General features: G+C 35.6%; 1 protein-coding gene, 2 long non-coding RNA genes and 3 pseudogenes across 13 annotated transcripts; all 6 read left to right on the forward strand.

The window, feature by feature from the left end:
* The first annotated feature begins 1,369 nt into the window (after nt 1–1,369).
* LOC109126454 (putative F-box protein At1g57580 pseudogene) lies at nt 1,370–7,015 on the forward strand (annotated as a pseudogene).
* Nucleotides 2,613–4,373, forward strand: LOC104711580 (uncharacterized). Of its 9 annotated transcripts, none has more exons than XR_015567397.1 (5): nt 2,613–3,078; nt 3,371–3,550; nt 3,649–3,732; nt 3,804–3,892; nt 4,136–4,373. It is a non-coding gene; the product is annotated as an uncharacterized LOC104711580 (long non-coding RNA). The 9 variants fall into 9 exon arrangements; XR_015567398.1 differs by having other exon boundaries at nt 2,617–3,078; nt 3,986–4,373; XR_015567400.1 differs by having other exon boundaries at nt 2,617–3,078; nt 3,809–3,892; nt 3,986–4,373.
* On the forward strand, nt 5,291–6,496 carry LOC109128082 (uncharacterized). The gene is made up of 3 exons (XR_015567406.1): nt 5,291–5,694; nt 5,866–5,966; nt 6,077–6,496. It is a non-coding gene; the product is annotated as an uncharacterized LOC109128082 (long non-coding RNA).
* Nucleotides 7,016–7,445: 430 nt separating the features above from the next.
* Nucleotides 7,446–9,246, forward strand: LOC104711584 (protein JINGUBANG pseudogene; annotated as a pseudogene). Its single transcript, XR_015567407.1, has one exon. The product of XR_015567407.1 is annotated as a protein JINGUBANG pseudogene (transcript).
* A 1,217-nt stretch (nt 9,247–10,463) lies between these two features.
* Nucleotides 10,464–12,587, forward strand: LOC104711585 (GDSL esterase/lipase At3g50400-like). Its single transcript, XM_010428283.3, has 5 exons — nt 10,464–10,834; nt 10,924–11,054; nt 11,271–11,516; nt 11,599–11,857; nt 12,200–12,587. The coding sequence occupies exons 1-5, from the start codon at nt 10,576–10,578 to the stop codon at nt 12,421–12,423; spliced, it is 1,119 nt and encodes a 372-aa protein (XP_010426585.2). The 5' UTR covers nt 10,464–10,575; the 3' UTR covers nt 12,424–12,587.
* A 5,392-nt stretch (nt 12,588–17,979) lies between these two features.
* LOC104711586 (dof zinc finger protein DOF3.4 pseudogene) lies at nt 17,980–19,274 on the forward strand (annotated as a pseudogene). Its single transcript, XR_015566745.1, has one exon. The product of XR_015566745.1 is annotated as a dof zinc finger protein DOF3.4 pseudogene (transcript).
* The last annotated feature ends 4,151 nt before the right edge of the window (nt 19,275–23,425 follow it).

Below are 23,425 nucleotides of genomic sequence, written 5' to 3' on the forward strand. Positions count from 1 at the left end.
TTTTAGGAGAAGCATACATTATTATATTACATTAATATATTTGCATATATATATATATATAAATTTACATGATTATTAATTTATGATATTATTAGGACCATATTTTACATGGGAATTTTAAAAAAAAAATATTATCTTATTATCTTATCGAATTTTGTTATTTTTTACACTGTACCGACTTGGAACTAGCCAAATTTATTAATTTATAGTATTTATTAATTTATCAAGTATTAATTTATAGAGGTTTTACTGTACCAGAAAATGGATTTATGCTGAACGGGTGGAAGGAGTTAACATGAGAATTGTGCTGAAACCATGAATGTTCTTCAATGTGTGCAACATCGACAAGAACCCTTTATCACTAGTAATCACGACCGCCACACCTCCTTTCTCATTACTTTCCATCCACACCTTCATTTGACTGATCATCAAACCAAAGTCAGTTGCGTTCTTTTCAGCTAGATTTTCAAAAAAAAAAAAAAAACAAATAAATTTTAACCCGTAAGATGAAAAAAAAACACAAAAGAACTGTAACAAAAGGTAAAAATCTGTCCATATCAATAAAATTGATCTCTCCATCGTAATAAAAGGTTTCTTTTTAAAAGAAATAAAAACGCTCAGGCGACTAGCGTTTTTAATCAGGCGACTACGGATAAATTATTGTGGGAGGAGGCCAAATCTTACTCAGTGAATTATCTGGTCCCCCCGTCTTTTACGGAGGATAGGGGATCCTCTCCCCGATGCCAAGTGGATGGTTCTTGGAAAAGTACAGACTCCTACCAGGGTTTGGGCTGGTGGTGCTGCAGTGGAGAGCTTACAACAATCCTGTTGGGAGCACGGAGTCATCGTCGGAGTCCTTCTCCTCTACATGCAGAACTACAAGCGTTGATCTGGGCTATGGAGTCTTTACTGGTGGCTGGAGTCGATTGTCAGGTTTTTGAGACGGATAGTGTGGAGCTAACGGCGATGGTGCAGGCACCGGAAGACTGGCCGACTTTCTCTAATCTGCTGGAGGATTTTTCATTGCTTCGAAGTTCCTTTCCCTCCTTCTCCCTCTCCAGGATTCCTCGCGATGACAATGTCAGGGTCGATTGCCTCGCTCGATCTTCACGAATCCTACCTTCAGTTTCTACCTTTGTAAACTCGTATCCTCCTGTTTGGGCAACCAATCATGGAGTTCTCTTTTAATTTTAATATAGTTTGGTTGAAAAAAAAAAAAAAAAAAAAAGAAATAAAAACGCTAAAACAGTCCTCTTATAGGATGTATTACCAAATCAGTTTCCATGTTGGAATTTGCTGCTAACGTATAAATCAAAGAATTAAGCAACAACAAGTAACAAACAAAAGGTAGAAATTTTTTTATCAGATCATGGACGGCCTACCATGGCATCTCTTTGACGAAGTTCTCTTCAGACTGGATCTCAAATCTTTGGCAGTGATGCAATGCACAAATAGAACTTTCTTATCGCATATATCCAACGACTCGTATTTTAAATCCGAATACTTTTCTCGGCTTGGATCCGGTCTAGTTCACATCTCCACGTATGGCTCTAGTTTGCTTTGCTACCACTATTTGGGTGATTCTAGGTCACCTAGAACCAAAGATAAACTAATGGTGTCTCGAATTCTAGGCTATTGCTCTGGTCTTCTTCTACTCTCTATTGATAGTCTATGTGTCCTAAATTCTCTCACAAAGAAGTTTTTATTCCTGGATCATCCTTGGTCAAGGAAAGTTCATAGTCGTCTAAATGTTTATCTTGGGGACACTATGTACATAGGGTTAGCGGTTGATCACATTGATAAATCCACTTAGAGTTTCAAAATTGTTTGCATGGCCGAGATGAGAGAGTACACCGGAACGAGGTATGAATTCGAGATTAGCGCCGGAGGTTCATGGAGATTTTCGAAAACGAAGATTAATTGCAGCCAAAGCAGTCTCGATAACCGTATGAAAAAACCTGTTTACTTGGACGGATCTCTTCACTGGCTACGAAACGACGGAAGCATCGTTGCTTTCAACCCCGAAACAGATCGAGCAAGCAAGACTAATCTTCACCAAGTTCCCTCAGGGACTTAGTTTAAAAACATTGTTTGCTGCCGACGTTAACAACCTATTGATATCGGAGACGGAGGGAGTAGTTAACGTTTACGCCCTCGAGAATACTCTCATTGATCCCAAGTGGGTCCTTGTTAGGCAGTTTAGGTACGGAGTGCTGGACGAAAAGAGGCTGATTCGTTGGAAGGTGGCAGCTTACGACGGGAAGTGTGTTTAGTGTTGAGGAAGGAGTTTTGTAAAGGCTACAATGACAATCGAGTGGTTCATGGGTACGACTTGAGAACGAACAAGTGGGGACTCATGGGTTCGATTCCAGGGAGTTGCGATGCAGCTCTAGACTGTTTTTTTGTTTACACCGTCTTCGTCATCTGTGATAGGACTTGACGAGAAGAAGGAGGAGATGATATTGGCTTGTGACGATCCAAGGATCCCTACTGTAAGATCTATTATGGGACTGGTGAGTGATCACTACAAGAAATATGAGCTTCGGTAGCAGACCTTTGTAACGCAAATTTACGAACTGCTACTAAAAGTACCAAAATCGGATGTGAACTCTATTGTAGCATTATTGTAGCGCTATTATAGCATTTGGAAAGATTTTCAATAAGCGGGAATCCAAAAATCATTATTGTAGCTGGAAAATCATTGAGGAGGCAAAACACTTAACCAAATTTCTAGTTTGTCCGCCAAATTAAAACTTAGCTCATCTTTTTTTCCTCTAAGAACAACATTTATACAAAAAAAAAGAAAATTCAATTCATTTATCCCTAATCTAAATCAAAGAAAAGTTCCCCTCTTCTCTCCACTTCTCCTCTCTCTCCGATCTCTACTCTCCCTCTCAGTCCCAGTCTCCGTCTCTCCACGTCCGCTCGTCGGCAATTTCTCTTCCTTCGCCGCCACCACTTTCTCCTCCATCATCTCAGCCGCCGTCACCGGAGGTGGCCATTCACGGGGTTGCCAAACTGAGTCTCATGACCAGAAACTCGCCAAATCCTTGACCTTTCCTCACTTAATCACAATTGGTACTCTTATTATGAACTAATCAATCTTCTCAAAGATACAAATTTTTAGGAATCGATGTTTCTTTGTAAGTCAATGAATTTCTCAATCTGATTTTGTGTCTGTAATATCTGGGTTTATAAAGTCTGTAACTTTTTTTTTTTTTGCTGTCTGAAAGTTAAATATTGTTTAGCTGTTTATTACTTTACTCATGATCTTGTCCTTATGTACGATATGATAATAAATTATGTGTCTTTTTTGTTTTTGGATGTGTTTTTCACTAAACCTCAGAGTTTTGGTTTGTAAACTTTTTAGGTGTTGGATCAAAAATTGGAGCAGGGGTTTATATTCTTGTGGGAACAGTGGCGAGAGAGCATTCAGGACCTGCTCTGGCCTTTTCATTCTTTATAGCTGGTGTTTCTATAGCACTCTCTAGTCTTTTTCCTTCAGCTGGAAGTGCCTATCACTATACTCTTACATTTGCATTGGTGAAGGGTATCATTTCACTTGCTTGTTTAGTTATCTAGCAGTTTGTTGCGGTAAGGATTTGGAGCTTTTGAAGTTTTGTTTATGAATTTTGTGGGATTCTGCAGAGTTGCGTGGTTAATTGGCTGACACTGATTCTGGAATACACTCTTGGTGGTTCAACTGTTGCTCGTGGCATATCTCTAGATCTAGTATTATGATGCCCTTTGACTAATATATTCTGCAAACGGTTATGATGGATTTCTCTTATTTTCTTGGGCAGATTAGTACCTGCAATGGCTTTTACTGTGACCAATTCACACCTAATTCGCCAGACAAACCCAAGATTTGGACTGAGAACTGGCCTAGATGGTAAGTAGATTGGTCTTTGGTTCCGCTAACATTTCCTTGAATTCAGTTTCCATACAAAGTTGGAGTCTTTTGGAGATTCTTGTTCATTAGCAGGTGAATCTGATTTTTGCGGTCTGAAAAGACTTGTTCTTTTCTTCTACGTTTAAAACTTTTGGAGGCAGAGACCCTCACAGACCAGCAGACGAGGAAGTTAGTTAGCTCTGTATCATTTTGTAATCTAAATGGATTTTGGTTGTATGTTAGTATCACGGAGGAACGAATTTTGGACGTACTTCAGGAGGACCTTTTATCACTACGAGCTATGACTATGAAGCTCCGATTGATGAGTATGGTGAGTTTGTACTTTGTAAAAAAGAAGATCACTATGTAATGAGATTACTATGTAAAGAAGATCACTTTATTATATTTAGCATTTTGCAACTTTTTATAGGAAATGTATTCTGAATTATGCAAATTTTATACTGCAAACGGTTTGTGATAATTCAATAAGTTATAGATTTTCTTTTTTATCAATCTCTTAACATTCTCCAAAATCACTAAATTACATTATCAACTCACAACAACAAAAAGAATTCATGATATTTGATTTAAAGTTTATGAAATAGGATTTAGGGTTTATCTAGGGTATAGAGATTCATATGTAGAATATTTTTCTACTTCAAAATTAAGAAAAAAAAATATAACGAATTATTATTTCATACTAAAAATATAAAATAAAATAAAAATTATTACAAAATACAAATAAGGATAAAAAGTTAGTTGAATTTTTGAATTAGGATTTAGGGTTTATGCTTTGGGGTTTAGGGTATAAGAGTATATAATGTTTGAAGTATATATAAATCTACTTATAATATAAATACAAATATTAAACTTTTAATTGTAAATTATTAAATTTTCTACTTATAATAGCAATGAAAATATAGAATATTTTTATATTGTTTTATTACAAAATAGAAATAAGAATGAAAGCAATAGAGTATTTGATGTTAGGGTATAGGGTATAAGAGTTGTGATTTAGGGTATAGGGTTTGAAACTACTAACTCTTAACCATAAACACTAAATTTTTAATTGTAAATAATTTAACACCAATATCATAAAATATATCAAAAATAAAAAAAGATTCAAGTATTAATCTAGTAATTTAAAATATATATATATTTCAAGTATTACAAATTTTAAAATTAAATAGAAAAGCTGGTTTCTGATTGGTTAATCTGTAGAGTTAAGGACCACCCCTTGTTTAATATACACCGTTGATTTTATTAAAATCAATGGATTAGCTTCCTTCTTTCTGATTGGTTAATCCGTAGAGTTAAGGATCACCCCTTATTTAATATACACCGTTGATTTTATTAAAATCAATGGATTAGCTTCCTTCTTTTTCACTACCCTTCGCTGTCTCACGCTCCTCTTTTCTCTTCTTCTTTTTTTTTTTTTTTTTTTTTGTGTGTGAGAGAAACTCTTCCTCTTCTCTTCGTCGATAGCTTCTCTCTATGTCCACGATTTTTCATTAGCTTGTCTTCTTTGCCTTCGAGCTACCGTTCTCATCTGTATAGACGCAACCAAAGACCAAACCCAAGGCAAAATCGGATCAATCGTAGCAATTGGAGGAAGCGAAATCACAATACCACCACCAAAAATTACTTGTTCATCGGAATCAAACACACTCAGTATCATTCTATTGTTGTCAGATTGTGACTGATTTTGGTTTCCGTTTGTTTTTCCCAGAGACAGATGCTGGTTCACTTTCTGGATTTTCAACCAAAAGCCTTTCTAATTTGAATTCTCCCCTTCTCTTCAGGTCAGATTTGTTTCGTTCTAGCTTTTGTTGTTGTGATATTCGGTTAGGTTAATGACTTGAATCTTCTGCTAATTTTTTTTCTTTCTCGTTTAGGTTATTGATTAAGATCGAAGATGAGATTTAGTATGGCTTTTCTCAGATTGATTTTGAATCTGATTTATGTATGTGTAGGAGCTGAAATGGAGACATCACATGTATATAACTCAGTTTTCCTCATGACTTGTGAAGTTCTTGGTTCCTCTTCCTCTGATCCTTCTAATAGCTTGTGTTTGGTATTTCGTTTTGTTTATTTACGTTGTGAACTTTGCAGAGAAAAACTTCAGCTGGTGATCCTGGGACCATATGTCTATCTGCTTATGTTATTTCGGTTTCTTGATTTCAGGTTGTTCAACAAAAAACTGCTTCTTGCTTGTGTTTGACAACTGTCAAGAACGAAGACAAGCTTGAGTTCAGCAAGATCCTTGAGGCATGGCAATTGTTATTGGTCTCTGCATATGCGTTATGACTCTTATGAAGAAATAGAGAGTTCACACAAAGCTAAAGGCTCTAAGGTCATCTGCTGATGGAATGGCGTTGGCTGTTAAATGGTATGAGTTGGCGATTTACTAGAGCTGCTTCGGTTTCTTTATGACTTGGTTTGGTGAAGAAATGTACTTGTCTTTTTTTTTATGACTTTGTTTGGTAATTCAAACATTTGTATTCTTTTGGGTATTTGATAGAATAATTCTATGTAAAATGTATGTTTTATAAATTCAATGTAATATTAATTTTATTTATGAATCAATTTGTAATTTATATTTTATTATTTTATGCAATATAGGTTTCAAATAATTGAAATATAGCACATAATATTATACATTACAACAGCATTAACAAAATGATACAAAACAATATTTTACAGCACTAATAAAATGATACAAAACAATAGTTTATAGCATGAAATGTTTGCTATGAAAACAAACATAATAGCATGAACTAAACGCTAGTTAATAGTATTAAATAGCGGAGTATTAGCGCTATAATAGGTCAATCTATCATAGCGCGTAAAAACTGCTATGGTAGAGGGGGGGTCTACTATAGCTCCTCATTATACAGCGTTTTCAAATGTGGTACGAAAGCCCTTTACTTTAGTAGCATTTTCTGTGTGCTAGTAATGTCTATATTTCTTGTAGTGGATGCACACTCATCAGGAAAAATGGAAAAGCGATTTAGGAAAAGATCGGTCGAAGAAGCTAAAAAAAAAACCAATATTGTTGGAGAAGCATCCGTCAAAGTTTTTGGACGTGGAAAATTCCAACACAAAAAAAAAAGAGAGGAGTAGACAAAATTACTTCGTATCAGGTTTTAACAATGACCATGTGTTTTATATGTTGTCTACTTGTCTTCTCACTTTCTTCACACTACGTTTAATATGTGTGCATGCTAGTTTTTAATTTCTAAGTTATCAAACAGTTTTCACAAAATATCTCAAATATCTAAACACTACGTCAACATAACGACATCTAACACTTCTTCTATTGGAAATAACTTGAGAAAAACATGTCTATCTTATGGACCAACTACTATAAGTTCTTTAACAAGAAAAACTATTATGAATCAATAAAAGCATGATGAAACCTAAAGCTGTTCACATGTGTGTGTAATTCAACGTTTTTGAAAAAAATCATATTTTCATAATATATGTTTCTTCTACTATAACCATAGAGTAGAATAGATGAGAGGATGTACTTTTGTGAATGAAAAAGAGTAGATAATAAATTTTCATTTTTCTCCTACTAATAATATTCAATTGATTGGTCATCAAATATGTAATCAAACCTAATAATAGAAATCGGATTATACTTCCTATTCATCTCTAAAAGAATTCTATTCCGAAATAAACGGTTCCAATTTTCAAGAAACCATAAATAGAACTTTAAAAATTTCCATAAATTCCATATACACACCATCGTCCCCAACCTTTTTTCCTTCTCCATAATCGAAAAAAAATCTGTCTAAATCCAAAAAAAACAAAAACAGCACATTAATCTTCTTCTTATGTCTTCAAAACATAATAAAGGTTCAAGCAGGGATGTAAATGGCCAAGCATTTACAAAACTAACGAAAGTAGAAACCATACCAGATCCAGACATTTACGACATAACCTACGTCGACATCTCTCCCTCCGAAGGCTCCTCATCTCCATTATCCAAATCACCATGGTCCGTACAAGTCGATCCATCCGCCGTAGACTCGCCGTATCATTCGGCCAAAGGTACGGGGGATACCACAAAAGAAGAAAAAACAAACTACTCTCCAAACATTCTCCTTGGATCTCTTGTTCGCGAAGAAGGTCATATATATTCATTAGCTACATCAGGTGACTTACTCTACACGGGATCTGATTCCAAGAACATTAGGGTTTGGAAAAACAATGTTGAGTTCTCGAGTTTCAAATCGAATAGTGGATTGGTCAAGGCCATTGTACTCGCCGGAGATAAAATATTTACCGGTCATCAAGATGGGAAGATACGTGTGTGGAAAGCTTCGTCTAAAGAATCAAACGTTCACCGTCGTGTGGGTACAATGCCTAACCTACGTGATTACATAAGAAACTCCATCGTTCCTTCTTCTTACTTCAACTTCACGAGACGTAACCGTAGCAGCGCTGCGTTAGGGTTTCGACATTTAGACGCGATCTCGTGTCTCGCGTTAAGCGAAGATAAGAGGCTGTTGTACTCTGGATCTTGGGATAAAACTTTTAAAGTCTGGCGGGTTTCGGATCTGCGGTGTTTGGAATCTGTGAGCGCTCATGAAGACGCGGTGAACGCAGTCGTTTCCGGGTTTGATGGTTTGGTTTTCACCGGTTCAGCTGATGGTTCGGTTAAGGTATGGAGAAGAGAAGATCAAGCCAAGGAGACGAAACATTTTTTCTCTCAGACGTTGCTTAAACAAGACTGCGCCGTCACGGCGATCACGGTTGATCAGAGCGCGACGTTGATTTACTGCGGTTCGTCTGACGGAACCGTTAATTTTTGGGAACGAGAGAATAATATGAGAAACGGCGGCGTTTTGAAAGGACATAAACTCGCCGTGCTTTGTCTAGTGGCGGCGGGGAACTTGATGTTTAGTGGTTCAGCTGATTTAGGGATACGTGTGTGGAGGAGACCAGAAGGTGGTTGTGGTGGTGAGCATGTTTGTCTTTCGATTTTGACCGGACATGCTGGTCCGGTTAAGTGTTTGGCGGTTGAGAGAGATCAAGAATCGGCTACTGGTGAGAGAAGGTGGATTGTGTATAGTGGGAGTTTAGATAGGTCGGTCAAGATGTGGCGTGTGTCGGAGAAATCACCGCCGATGGTGAATCAGGAGTTTCGGTTGCCTGATCAGTTAAGTTGTGGTGGTGGTCCGTCGGAGTTATCGGTGGCTCCTAGCTTCTCGGCTCAAGGGAGGATTAGCCCCAAAAAGTAGTTAAAAGAATTTTTGTGTTTATAAACAACATTAAACTAACCAAATGTGTATGTAACTGTAATTAAAACTATATTAAAGTGATTGATCCAACAAGCTTCAAGCAAATTAATTATGCATGGAGTTCCGGTTCGCCTTAACCGGGATTATGACAATTTGTTTGAAATACAACTCTACAATTAATGGTTCAGAGAAAGAACCTTACTTCCACCGAAACTGCAAAATTTTAATCAATAAAATTTATGATTAGAGTTCATAAACTCGAATCCATAAGACAAGAATGAATTTTATAAATTGAGTTCTTTCCTTAAAAGTTAAAACACTAATGATAACATAAAATTTCATTCTTGTGTTAGTTGTCAAAATCATTACTCTTTCTTTTGAATCTAATCAGAGCTCTCAAGTCTTCTGGACCGACTCTAGCTACTCGTTTATCCGACCATGGGAATTGAAGTGGACACGAGTCATATTGTGAGTGATCTGATCATCCTTTTGGCACTATTGTTTTGTCATTTTCCATTCTTCAATCGTATGTTACTTTATAATTTTTGTTACTACTAGTCAAAGTTTCTTCTTACATAAGAAAATGGGACATGATGGATTTTGATTTTAAGTGGTCCAACGGCAATGAAGTTAATTCAACTTTCATTGAATCATTTTAATAATGTGATGTTTGGTGCGTCATGCACAACACACAACATCAGACATCATCATTAGGCCCTTTTTAATAATAATATTGATTGTTTTTCTGTAACAAATTCATCTCAGATTCAACAAACGGTTCATTAATTATTTAACATTGATCAACAAAACTATAATCACATGGATCCAACATCCAAGTAAAAGAAAAACAACAAAATTATGTACACATTTCAACATCTTATAGGTTGGTGGTGGTTCGATGGTTAAGAGATTTCACGGTCGATTCCGGTATTTAATTATAAAAAAAAAAACAAAAATCAAATCTCAATATGAAATTATATTATTTCCATGACGAATATGCATAATACTAGTTAAATGATACGTAAGTTTGAGATGCATAGCTTCGTATTTTTCTAACCAGAAAAGAAAGAAAAAAAAAATTCTCTAATTAAATAAAATACTTTAGAAGGATGATGTATTTAGAGGCTATAGAGTTAAGGAGTATAAACCATAAAACAGGGATAGTTTATTTTCAAACTTTCTAAACCATAACACACAACAGTGTTGGTGTCCTAACTTTATCTGTTTTGTAATAATAATTAAAAAAGTATTGGAAACATGTTGACCATAACAAAAGCCCTTTGTTTGTTAAACAACCCGGTTTCGAAATCTAACACATGCATGAGGTTGCGTCTCATACCTTCTTAACCAGTCAAAAGAGTTATCTATATAAACTCGTCTTTGTCAAAGAACAATAAAAACCAAAAAATTAAAAATCAGAATCATCATATATTCATGACAATGAAAAAAGCTAATTTCTTCGTCCCATTCTTCTTCTTTGGAACGATATTTTTCAGATTTGCTAGCGCAGGAGACAAAAACGCCTTAGCCGCATCATTCGTCTTCGGTGATTCACTTGTAGATGCAGGAAATAATAATTACTTTCAAACGTTGTCCAGAGCCAATAGTCCTCCTAACGGCATCGATTTCAAACCATCTCGTGGAAATCCAACCGGCCGGTTTACCAATGGTCGTACCATAGCTGACATCGTTGGTAATTTAATAAAAAATATAAATCAAAATTCATTTTTTTAATCATCATCCATGCTAATGTTTATTTAAATTTTATATTGTTGTCTATAGGAGAAAAGTTAGGGCAGCCAAGTTATGCAGTACCTTATTTAGCACCAAATGCAAGTGGTGAAGCAATATTAAATGGTGTGAACTATGCATCAGGTGCTGGTGGAATTCTCAATGCTACAGGAAGTGTATTTGTAAGCCTCTTCGTGTCCATGCACACATTATCCTGTCGTATATTACGTGTCACGTTTGGTTGGTGGAAAAAGTTTACATAAAATTCTATATTAATTATTTTTAGAAATATGTGTTAAATTTTGCTTTTTGACTCAAATTTATGTTTGGTTGTGTACACACATATGCAAATGGACTTGTGTATATGTTTTACAATTTGAAAAATTACGATTTTGTAGGGGAATCGATTAGGAATGGACATACAAGTTGATTACTTTACCAGTACAAGGAAACAGTTTGATAAGCTTTTAGGTGAAGATAAGGCTAAAGATTACATTAGAAAGTCATTATTCTCCATAGTCATCGGTTCAAATGATTTTCTCAACAACTATCTAGTCCCTTTCGTCGCTGCTCAAGCAAGGCTAACACAAACTCCTGATAGTTTTGTTGATGACATGATTAGTCACCTCCGCAACCAGCTCAAGGTAAGTTACACAACTTACATTTGACAAAAGTTATTATACGTAGTTAATGTTAATTGTACGTTTGTAAAAAAATCAAATGTAGAGATTATATGATTTGGACGCTCGGAAATTTGTGGTGGGAAATGTGGCTCCAATTGGATGTATACCGTACCAGAAATCGATCAATCAACTGCAAGATAAACAGTGTGTTGATTTGGCAAACAAATTGGCTCTTCAGTACAATGCTCGTCTCAAAGATCTCTTGATGGTGGAATTGAAAGACAGTTTCAAAGACGCACACTTCGTTCATGCCAACGTTTATGATTTATTCATGGACCTCATTGTCAACTTCAAAAACTACGGTAATTAAGATTATATACTATAGGCCCATGGGCCTTTCAAAAACATCTAGTGACCACTTAAGTGTTGGATTTTAGTAAGAGGAGAAAAACTTAGTATATATTATAGCATTGCATGGTTTTGAGTTTTTGACTACTTTTGAACAATGTTGCGTAATTTGTAGAGTATTAGGTTTTTGTATAAAGTTTAGCCTTGTTAAATCCTAATAATATCCTAGTATGAGTTAGTTGTTAAGATTTTAGATATCCGTTAACATTCATTTTAGGATTGTTTCTTTGACTAATCATAAATAATGTTAATTACGAAATTAATATGTTGTTGTGGAAAATGAATGATGGATATAGGGTTTAGGACGGCGAGTGAGGCGTGCTGTGAGACGAAAGGGAGATTGGCGGGGATATTGCCATGTGGACCAACGTCGAGCCTTTGTACGGACCGGTCAAAGCATGTCTTCTGGGACGCGTACCATCCTACCGAAGCCGCTAATCTTCTCATTGCTGACAAATTGCTTTACGGTGACTCCAAATTCGTTACTCCCTTTAACGTCCTCCACCTTCGTGATCTTTGAGATTTTACCCTTTTTGTCTTTTTTTTTTTAAAAAAATGTAATTTCTTTTTCGACTGTTGTGAGTATCTTTTTTTTTTTTTTAATGGTTATATATATTACCTATAAAAACATGTTTTCATCTTTTTCATGATTCAAATTATATTGTAGAATTGTGGTTTGTTTCATAATGTGTTCCAGCGCAACAAATTTAAGCCATATGGTTTAACGTTTGAAGTTGATACTATTATAGAGAGATATTTGTCTTGTCTTTGTCTTGGAATCTACAAGTGTCGGATACTAAGAATCACACACTAGTCTAAATGAGTAGAAGAACTCAGTCACATTTTTTAAAGAAAAAAAACAAAGCAAAATTATAGAAAAGCGAAGGGAATAATCAGTTATATACTTGTTTATTTTTGGTAACCGAGGATAAAAAAACTATTGGACCGTTGGGTTAATGCCATAAAAGATAAACGTGAAAAAGACGAAGCTAGCCCTCTTTGGCTCTCTTTCATGCACGTTCAAAGGACACACAAAAAAAAAACGTACCCATTGGATTGGATCAATTGGAATCAGAAAACAGAGTGGATTGAGGAAGAAAAAGACAAGAAGAAAGAGAGGGAGGGAATAAGGGGGAGGGTGTCAGTGGTTTTGATCTGATAGGACCGGTCCGGAGTCCAGACCCGAATATCCGACAACGAAAGGACTGCTGCAAAAACAAATAGGACACATCGTCCCATAGCACCAACACACACAAACCATGACCACACCACACCAAACCTCTCTCTCTTTCTCTCTCTTTCTACAAGTTTCGTTGTTTTTGGGTGTGAAAGCGACTTGAGAGAAGAGAGAGAAAGTCGTTGAAGTGGGGGAAGAGGTGGCTCAGTAGTGTCAAGTGTGGGTCATATCATCCTCCGGCCGCGCGTGCTTATCCACCTCCTTCGACCCCGACCCCGACAGCTTCACTCTTGTCTCCTTGACCAGTTTTGTTTTTTTTTCTCTCTCTTACCCGTTTTGCTACGTAACGTACGTATTTGTAAGGTTTTTGTCACAACATTTATATGGACCAGACCAGTATGAGAATACTTTACTTTAAAAACAAATAAAAACATACTAGGATTTGTTTGTCTTAATCATCTTCTGAGTCTTATAGGGTATCTCTTGACGTTCTTAAAAGTCGTCAATAATAATATATTTCTATACATTTGTTTGTTTATAAAGAAAAGATAAGAACGAACGAGAAATGCGGAGAGAGACAGAATGATGGGAAGGGTCGGGAGAAGGCGTGAAGAATTATTATTACGCAATTTTCCTCTGATTGCGGACTCTTCCTTATCTCTCTATTAAGACCATCTCCAATCTCCTGTGTATATCTCTATTTTTTTTCTCTAAAATGGAATAACTTTAAAATAGAAGATTGTTTTCCTCTAATATATTACTCCATTTTAGAGTTGAAAATAGAGGTAGTGTAAAAAAATAGAAGTGAAAATAGAGTTACTTTATAGATAGAACAATCCTATTATTTTCTCTATTTTAAAGTAAAATATAAAGTAGGATTTGAGCAAATGTTGCTCTATAATAGAGTTTTGACTTTAAAATAGAGTGGGGTTAGAGATGCCCTAACACGTTCTTCAATCTCTATTTCGAACTAAACATGAAACAATCCTACTACTCTAGATCATATATAGACTTATTTGTCATGCTCATCTTATATGTTTTCCATATGTAACAAAATGTAAAACACGAGACTTATCGTTTAAAACGTATGAGTTTCTTATCAACAACTTTTTTATTACATGTTTCTTGAAAAAAAAACGGTTATGTTTGTTTTCGTCCTATGATGTTTACTTTAAAATCTTAGTATAATAAAATATATATTGCTTAGATTTAGTGTGTTTATTGTGGTCCTTGAGAGATCAAACTCCACTACAAATTTGGTTGTTGTATATTGACTAAGATAGATTCGGATTGGGAAAAATGTCATTAAAATCATGAACTTTCAAATTTTGGCCATTTAAAACATGAACTTTTTTGTAGGCCATTTAAAACATCAACTTTCGTTGACTAGCTTTTTTAAACATGAAGTTTCGTTGACCAGGCCAAAAAAGACATGACGTTAAATCCGATAATTGACCTACAAACAGACGTTACTATGCCGTTAATCACTCCGTTACTAACAAAACGACGTTGTTTTGATGGAAGTTTTAATTCGAAAAGTGTCATTTAAACCATGAACTTTTAAATACAGGCCATTTAAACCATGAACTTGTAAATATATGTTATTTAAACCATGAACTTGTAAATGTATGTCATTTAAACCATGAACTTTCAAATTTATGTTATGTAAATCATAATACATAAAAATGGTGATCAATCTTTTAAACTCTAGTGCAGTACCTAAAACAAGATGATCAATCCTTCAGACTCTAGTGTAGTGTCCTAATAAATGAAAAAGACTCAAGAAAAAAACAAAAAGACACAAAATACATGACAAAGATCGAAAAAGAATGATGAACTGATGTTCTTCTCTCTCTTTCTCAGAATCGCATCATGAGGCAGAGTCGAAGAAAGAAGAGATAAACTAAACTAGGGTTAAACGGGTTAGCCGATTAAGCTTATATACTTCTACAGTTTCTAATAAACCAATCGATTCGATTACCGAGTCAAACCAAAATCCGGTTATTCAAATCAATTGCACCGAACGATTAAGATTTCTCTCTTCGATTTGCTCCGATAACCAAAATTTTTAGGTTGTCTGGTTTTTACCGAATGTCCAGGGCGAGTTCATGGTTTCAATGACATAAATTAAAAGTTCATGGTTTAAATGACATACATTTACAAGTTCATGATCTAAATGGCCTATATTTAAAAGTTCAAGGTTTAAATGACATTATTTCAAACTAAAACTTCAATTAAAACGATGTCGTTTTGTCAGTAACGGAGTGATTAACGGCATAGTAACATCTGTTAGTAGGTCAACTATCGGATTTAACGTCATGTCTATTTTGGCCTGGTCAATGAAACTTCATGTTTAAAAAAACTAGTCAACGAAAGTTGATGTTTTAAATGGCCTACAACAAAGTTCATGTTTTAAGTTGCCAAAATTTGAAAGTTCATGATTTTAATGACATTTTTCCCGATTCTGATTCGCTTGTTATAATCAAATCAACGTAATAATTTCTAACGCGAATGTAAGTTATATAGTTTGATCAATGATCATTCGTAGTAATACAAATTTAGTGATGAAAACACGAGCATAGTCCACACCGCCCACCGCCACTACCGTTTTAAAATTAAAAACACAAAAATAGATAAGCGACTGTGTCACCTGTCTATATATAGTTTGAATTAAAATTTGTAAAAGTATTCGAAAGAGAACAATCGATAAATAGAGTAATAAACAAACAAAAGGTTTCTGGTACATTACAATATAGTATTGTCTTTTCTAAGACAGCGAACAAATGAAACAAGATCAAATTTTTTTGGAATTTAATTTCAAAAGCCTGCGTGATTGATCCAACAAATTATAAAACAATACTTTAATTTTCGTTCTCAAATAAAGTAATACAATAAATCCAATTATCCATTTTTCAAATATTTTTTTTTGTAACGAAGACGATAGAAAAACGTGTCCCTTGTTTCCAACTTTCTGGAACATTCGTTTTATTCTTTTTTAATTGCCGATGAGTTACGCTTACGATACAAAACTATTGATTTTTTTGTTTTTGTTTTTATGAATTACACAAATTTGAATAAAAACTATACTTTATAAGTTCTGAGATTGGATATATTTTTTTTTTTGAGCAAAACAAAAATATTGGAGAAAAGCAAAATCAGTAGGGAAAAAAGCTTAAAAATACCTCATCTATTTTTTATTTGGACGTTTAATACCTCGTCTTTTTTGGTTGGAAGAAAAATACATTATTTAATTAAAACGTGCGATTTAATACCTAAACTAATAAATTTTGTTAGTTTCATACCTACGATTTGTTGACAAAAATAAAATTCCGTTTTTACCCTTACTATATCAATTAATAATTAATTTTAAATGATATGACATTACTTTATAAGTTTATCTGAATTAAAATTATTTTATTTTGATTACAATTTTGTTTTAAATATTTAAATAAAATTCTGTTTTTACCCTTACTATATCAATTAATAATTAATTTTAAATGATATGACATTAATTTATAAGTTTATTTGAATTAGAATTAATTTTATTTTAAAATTTTTATTTTAAATATTTAAATAAACTTCCATTTTTACCCTTACTATATCAATTAATAATTAATTTTAAATGATATGACATTAATTTATAAGTTTATTTGAATTAAAATTAATTTTATTTTAATTAATTTATTAGTGTATTTGAATTAAAATTAATTTTATTTTATGTTAAATGATATGACCAAGTCTGTGAAAGCGAGAGAGGAGAATAAACATGAATTAGAGTTTGATGAAGATAATTGTATTTTTTTGTAAAACAAAATTGTAATTAAAATAAATAATAATTCAAATAAACTTATAAATTAATGTCATATTATTTAAAATTAATTATTATTTGATATAGTAAGGGTAAAAACGGAATTATATTTTTGTCAAAAAAACGTAGGTATGAAACTGACAAAATTTATTAGTTTAGGTATTAAATCACATCTTTTAATTAAATGATGCATTTTTCTTCTAACAGAAAAAACGAGATATTAAACGTCCAAATAAAAAATAGATGAGGTATTTTTAAGCTTTTTTCCCTTTAGCTAGTGGAGTATTTATATAAATTTATTATATATAAGCATGAAAAATTGAAAGAATCTCAAAAGATAAATGTAGAATTACTTGGAAATGACCGTACACATTGATAACCTCAATAGTCGTTTAACCTGTGTTGCCTACTGCGACCTACTCTATCATTTTGTTTTTTTTGGTTTTTTATAATCAACGTGTCTTCGTTATTACACAGAAGAAGATAAATATTACTACTATGACAACTAGTAGTAATTTAAACTTTAAACATATATAAAAGCAAACGTGATGACCAAACTTTCAACATTATTAGTCACATAAGTACAATAATTATCTTTTTCTCTTTTGTCAAAAAACTGATTTATAAGGTTGGTAAAGACAAGACTAAAATATACATCATGATGTTTTTTTGATTTTTTCAGATGATTTAGGCAGGTACCAAAATTATACTACTAGTTTATCGATCAACAAAACCACAACGGTAAATTATTACCTCGTTGAAGTTTTTCTTTTGGGTCGTTTTCTCATTTTTCCATATGCATCAAATATGTGTGAGATATTGTGTCACCCACCCACACTATTAACATAACATAAGATAGTCAAATATTGCGACGATCATAAGAAAATATGTTTTCTTCATGTCACCACTCATTAGTAGTGTATGTTATAGATGTGATTTTATATTGTAATGTTTTAATTCATTGTTCAAAACTGAAAGCTTTGAAAACAGAGCCGTCTACGTATGAAGAGAGCCGACTTCGTAGTAGTGTTCATTCATAGGGATGAAAAGAACAGAGCGTAACACTGTTTACAATAATCCATAGCCGACTTAACCAATTCCTATAAACAATAAAATAAAAAAATCTTCATAAAAAGACAAAATTTAAAGACAAGAGCGTGGCCTCTAATTAACCCAACACCCTCTGTCAAAAAAACAAAATAAAGCCTGAAACTTTCTTCTCCATCCCCATTTCTATCTGCGCATGTCTCTCTCTCTCTCTCATCTCCATAAAAACCAAACAAAGTTCCCAAAAAAAATCCCACTCTCTCGTACCCTAAAGTTTCAACCTTTACCTCTCTATAACAAACCCAAACAAAAAAGCTTCCATTTTTTTCTCCGGTTATGCCGACGTCTGACTCCAGTGACTCACGGCGGATAGTTATGAAGCCTCACGGTGTAACAGCTCCGAACACTGAGCAGCTTCCTTGTCCTCGTTGCGACTCAAACAACACCAAGTTCTGTTACTACAACAACTACAACTTCTCTCAGCCTCGTCACTTCTGCAAAGGCTGTCGTCGTTACTGGACTCACGGTGGTACTCTCCGTGACATTCCCGTCGGCGGTGGTACTCGCAAAGGCGCTAAACGCTCCCGCACTTGCTCCTCCTCCAACTCAGCCTCCTCTGTTTCTGCCGTTAACTCTGTCGTCTCTTCCGCTAACGGCGTTCGTTGCGTTACGCCTGTTCTCTTCCCTCCTCACTCGTCTATCTCTAACGGCTGTACTCACAGCGTTGACAGTGACGCAAAGGGGAGTGCTTTGTCTCTCTGCGGTAGTTTCACCTCTCTGTTGAACCCTAACGCTGCTGCGACGGCCACACATGGATCCGGTTCGGTTATTGGACTCGGTGGATTCGGAATCGGACTCGGTTCGGGTTTTGATGACGTCAGCTTTGGGCTTGGAAGAGCGATGTGGCCGTTTTCAACTGTGAATGATGCTGGGACGACGAATGTAGGGAGTAACGGTGGTCATCACGCCGTTCCGATGCCAGCCACGTGGCAGTTCGAGGGTGTAGAGAGCAACGTCGGCGGGGGGTTTGTCTCTGGTGAGTACTTTGCGTGGCCGGATCTCTCCATCACGACACCAGGGAACTCACTCAAATGAGATGACTTTACCATCAAAGCTTTGGTCTTTGCTAGAGGGTTTTCTTTGCCTTTTTTTTTAGTCTCTCTATTGGGGTTTCTGTTCTTTAATCTCTTAGTGTGTCTTGTCATTTTAGTACTTGTGTTCGGAAACTAGAAAACAGAGAAAGTTTGTGTTTTTTTTGGATCTGTGATCTTACGTTGTTACGTTCTCCTCTGTTTCACAAGTGATTTCGAATTGAAATGACAATACTTCCTTATAACAACTTTGAATCTGAACAAACAAGTGTTATAAGGAATGAATCTTGTTCATTGGATGGTGATCTCTGTACAACATAGACTACTCTTTAGCCTATGTAATTCATCTTGAGCTCGACTTACTTCTGTGTGAGACTGGTCTCCGGAGGAGAAAACTTGTGTGTTGTTCACTTCAATCCAGCTCAACCCTGGATTTTTGGCAGAAGTTAATCCTCTAATCTTCCTTCTCATCTCTGCTACATCTTCCCATCTCCCATTCACCGCGTATAAATTCGATAGCAGAATGTGTGTTGCAGTGTCTTCTGGTTCAAGTTTTAGTATTTGCTCATCTCCATATAGTCCCATCTGCAAGTTTTTTGTGTTAACACAGGCGCTCAGCAGAGTTCTCCAGAGCTCTGCGTGGTTGTTCTTTGGAGGAGATTGTTCTATCAGTTCAAGTGCTTCATCTAAAGAACCCTGCTTTGATGCCACTTTCCTTCATTTGGTTCCATAGCAACTTACCTTCCTGCGTTGATCCCCTGTGGCTGCAGGCTGCTAGTAAAGACAAGTATGTTATAGCATCTGGTCTGAAACTGTTAACAAGTATTTGCTCGAAGAAACTCAGAGCCTTTTCTACCATTCCATGCTGACTATAAGCTCCTAGCATCGAGTTCCAACATTTCAAATCCGGATTTGAGACAAGAGAGAATTCTGATTCTGCAATTTGGTATTTGCCATATTTCCCATACATGTCTACTAGGGCTCCGCATACTGACATAACACTATCTAATCCTGTCTTTATGGCAAGAGATTGAAACACTTCACCTTGTCTTAACAATGCCATATCTGAACATGCTCCTAAGACACTGCTCAGTGAAAAACCACCAGTTGTATTTTTGTCTCTGTACATTTCAATGAGGAGTTGGACCGCGTATTCACCATTTCCAAGTCTAGAATGCCCTACGATCATCTCAGTCCATAGAACAACATCCCTTTCTGTGATCACACCAAACACCTTCTGTGCAGATTCAGCTTCCCTGTTTTTGAAGTACATGGACAAGAGTGTTGTTCCAACAAAAACACTGCCTTTCTACAAACATCTACACCCATATTTCTGTGAGATCTTATGGGCCTTTTTTTTAACTTAAGGCTTAACGTGGAAGGACATTCGCGTCAAGATGAGGAACAGACTATTCTCTTCCGTTTATCAACCTTGTTCAATCCCGTAGTCCTATTCTGTATATTTCTTTCAGAGGTAATTTTCATAAAGCATTCACATAAGGGAATCTCTTGTGCTATGTTCCATGTAGGCTTTAGTAATTTATTCAATCACTGATGAGATTTCTTAACGCGACACGTCTGTTTTTCCTTGTCAGTTGCATTATGATCATCAAGTCCTTCTTGATTACCTTATATCTAAAGACATTGGGGCTAGCTGTGCAGAGTACCTGCTGAGGTTAATCCTTTTTCTCTTATGTTATTTGCATATCAACTTCTCCATCCCTGCGTATCAAGATTGGATATGATCTGCTATTATGTTTGTGTGAGAAACCAGCCATGTTAGCTCAGACTCTAGTCTTTGAATGATTTCTCTAGCTACAAAATAACCTAATGCCTTTCCCAAACAAATACACATAATATAGGTATTTAACTACTGGATGAAGGCATTGGACTATGAAAAAACCCATGTAGCTCCATTCTTCCAGAAAATTTCTGAGCTTGAACTTAAACATCCAATCCTTGCAAAACTTTCTCTTCCAGACGTCTGCAGAACAGAGACGTATAGCACCCAAGCCAAGCACACAAAGAACCTCCATCCCCACGTTCGTAGTTTCTCCAAAAGTGTAACCTTCAAATAGAGTAGGATGCATAACGTGAGTGTCTCTGTCCAGAAATTGGTCCACTGTGACACTCTCGTTATCACTTGCCACTGTTTATATTTAAAAAACCGAGATTTTCTCTGCTTAAAACTGTTGCATCACTTGTTTGTCCACAAGAGAAAGGTGTTGCATGTTACTGAAATTCTGCAACATCCTCTTTTTTACACTGAATGTTCATGATTCCCTTCTCAAATCTTGAGTTGAATCGTTCCCCTTTTTATATGCTTGTAAGTAAGTTTCAAGTTTCCAGCCCTGAGGATTGAGAGGCACAGGAGCAAACAGACAGTTGGTGTGCCATTGGGGTGTCAATGTCACCTGTTGAATGCTGAGCCATTCTCATCCACAACCGATGCAAAAAAAGAAAGTGAAGTGTATAATTTTTTCTCCTTGACATCCAATCCAAGCATTCACTCCATCCCACTAGTAGTTTATATAGGAGTCTTCCTTAATTGGTTTTGCTTTTAAGAGGATCTTTAGTCGATTTCTTTTAGTTAATTCACTCATAATAAATACATAGAGCGAGATATCGCGCATCCAAAAAAAAAAAAAAAAAAACCTTTGCGATGCGATGCGACGGAGATCGAGGGTTTTGAAAATTTCCATATTTGTGTGTGTGTATATATATCTACGTCGCCATCTTCTCTTCAATTATATATATATAGTATTCATCATCTTCTTTTTAATTGGTGTCCTCCTCATAAACTTGCTGTGCTTTGTTTTCTTCATCTTTTCCCTATCAAAAGTTCTGCACCCACACACCAACCGTACGTCTCCGGTCTCCTGGTTGGTTAGTTAATTTCTTATCTTGGATACACACTTTCTTTTTGTTTTCTTCGTCTAACATTAGTTTGTATTAGCCAGATGGAATCTTGTCCGTGTAAATGCAGAAGAGAGTGTGCGTTTGCGCCCTACTTGCGGGGGAACAAACCGGAGGAGCTATATGCATTGTTGTCTGAGGGGGGAGGTGATCTGACGGCTGTTGCTAGAGTTCTCGTGTGTGCTGGTAGCCATCGCCAGGGGCAAGATTACGTGGACTGGTTATGTAACAGGGCAAAAAATCCTAGCTACAGAAGCCCTGATGAACCTGAGATTCCCCCTGATGAACTTGATATGGAAATTATCAAGAGGGAACACGTGGAGCTTATGAAAAAAATCGATCTTATATATATATGCTGCAAGGACACGTGAACTGGATCTTAAATATGCTGCAAGGACACCTGACCATGCATCCAACATCCAACACTAAGATCACGTCTTTGAAGCCAATCTAATCAGTACTAGTCTTTTGATTATTATTATTTGGATTTGAATTGCTGAATTTCTGTTATCCCTTTTCGAATTGAGTTGTTGTTCTTTTACTCTATATTATATTTGGGCTACAAAGCAATTGACAACCTATTAATAATATTATTGATTGGATTTGAAATCCCTATATTTGTAAAACACAAGTACAAATATCAAACAAGGCACCTTGAAGAACAGAGTCACTTGAAGATCCTCTTTCTAGTTTCTCTATTTCGTTCGTGAACCAAATTAGTCTTTGTTTCTTCTGTTTTGCTTAAAAAGTCATGTTTTAGCTCATGAAAGTAAATCATCCAGATTAACAAAGTATACTACTTTATCAAAGTTTGTGTTTTTTTTTTTTTGGCTTACTTTTGTAACTTTCTCCTCTGTTTCGCAAGTGATTTCGAATTGAAATGACAATACTTCTTTAGAACAACTTTTTAGTCTGAACAAACAAGTGTTATAAGGAATGAATCTTGTTCATCGGATGGTGATCTCTATACAACATACTACTCTTTAACCTATGTAATTCATCTTGAGCTTGACTTACTTATGTGTTAGACTGGTCTCCCGAGGAGAAAACTTGTGTATTGCTGCTGTACTCCACTTTCCTTCATTTGGTTCCATAGAGAACTTACCTTCATTTTAGTACTCCTAACAGAGCTCATCTTCTTCCTTCCTTCGTCTCCATCGATCGAATCCTAAAATCCCATAAAAACCCTAAAATCACAGAATCAAAATCGAACGATATCATGCTAGTGCCAATCATAGAAACGTGTGCCGTAAGAGGAAGAGGAAGCCCAAAGTTTATAGCTCGCAACGGTTCTGCGAAGATGGGGTTCCGATTAACCGGAGCGGGGATTTTCGCGTTCAGATTAGGGTATTTTTACGGGATTTTGGGGGGGGGGGGTGCGAAGTATAGCGTTCTTGGTATGCCTGTTTGGTGTTCATGGTGGTTCCTCTCTACACTGTTGAAGAGGATGTGGCTCGTTTGTCGGAGCCTTACTGTGCGATCA

This window comes from Camelina sativa, chromosome 9, assembly GCF_030686135.1.
Source record: "Camelina sativa cultivar CO46 ecotype springtype chromosome 9, ASM3068613v1".
Taxonomy (NCBI): domain Eukaryota; kingdom Viridiplantae; phylum Streptophyta; class Magnoliopsida; order Brassicales; family Brassicaceae; genus Camelina; species Camelina sativa.

What these genes read in the sequence shown, in the direction of transcription:
- LOC104711585 (XM_010428283.3), top strand. Translation starts at nt 10,576, where the DNA reads ATGACAATGAAAAAAGCTAATTTCTTCGTCCCATTCTTCTTCTTTGGA. An exon ending in TACCATAGCTGACATCGTTG is followed by an intron (nt 10,835 to 10,923) that starts GTAATTTAATAA and finishes TGTTGTCTATAG; the next exon opens with GAGAAAAGTTAGGGCAGCCA. An exon ending in ATGCTACAGGAAGTGTATTT is followed by an intron (nt 11,055 to 11,270) that starts GTAAGCCTCTTC and finishes ACGATTTTGTAG; the next exon opens with GGGAATCGATTAGGAATGGA.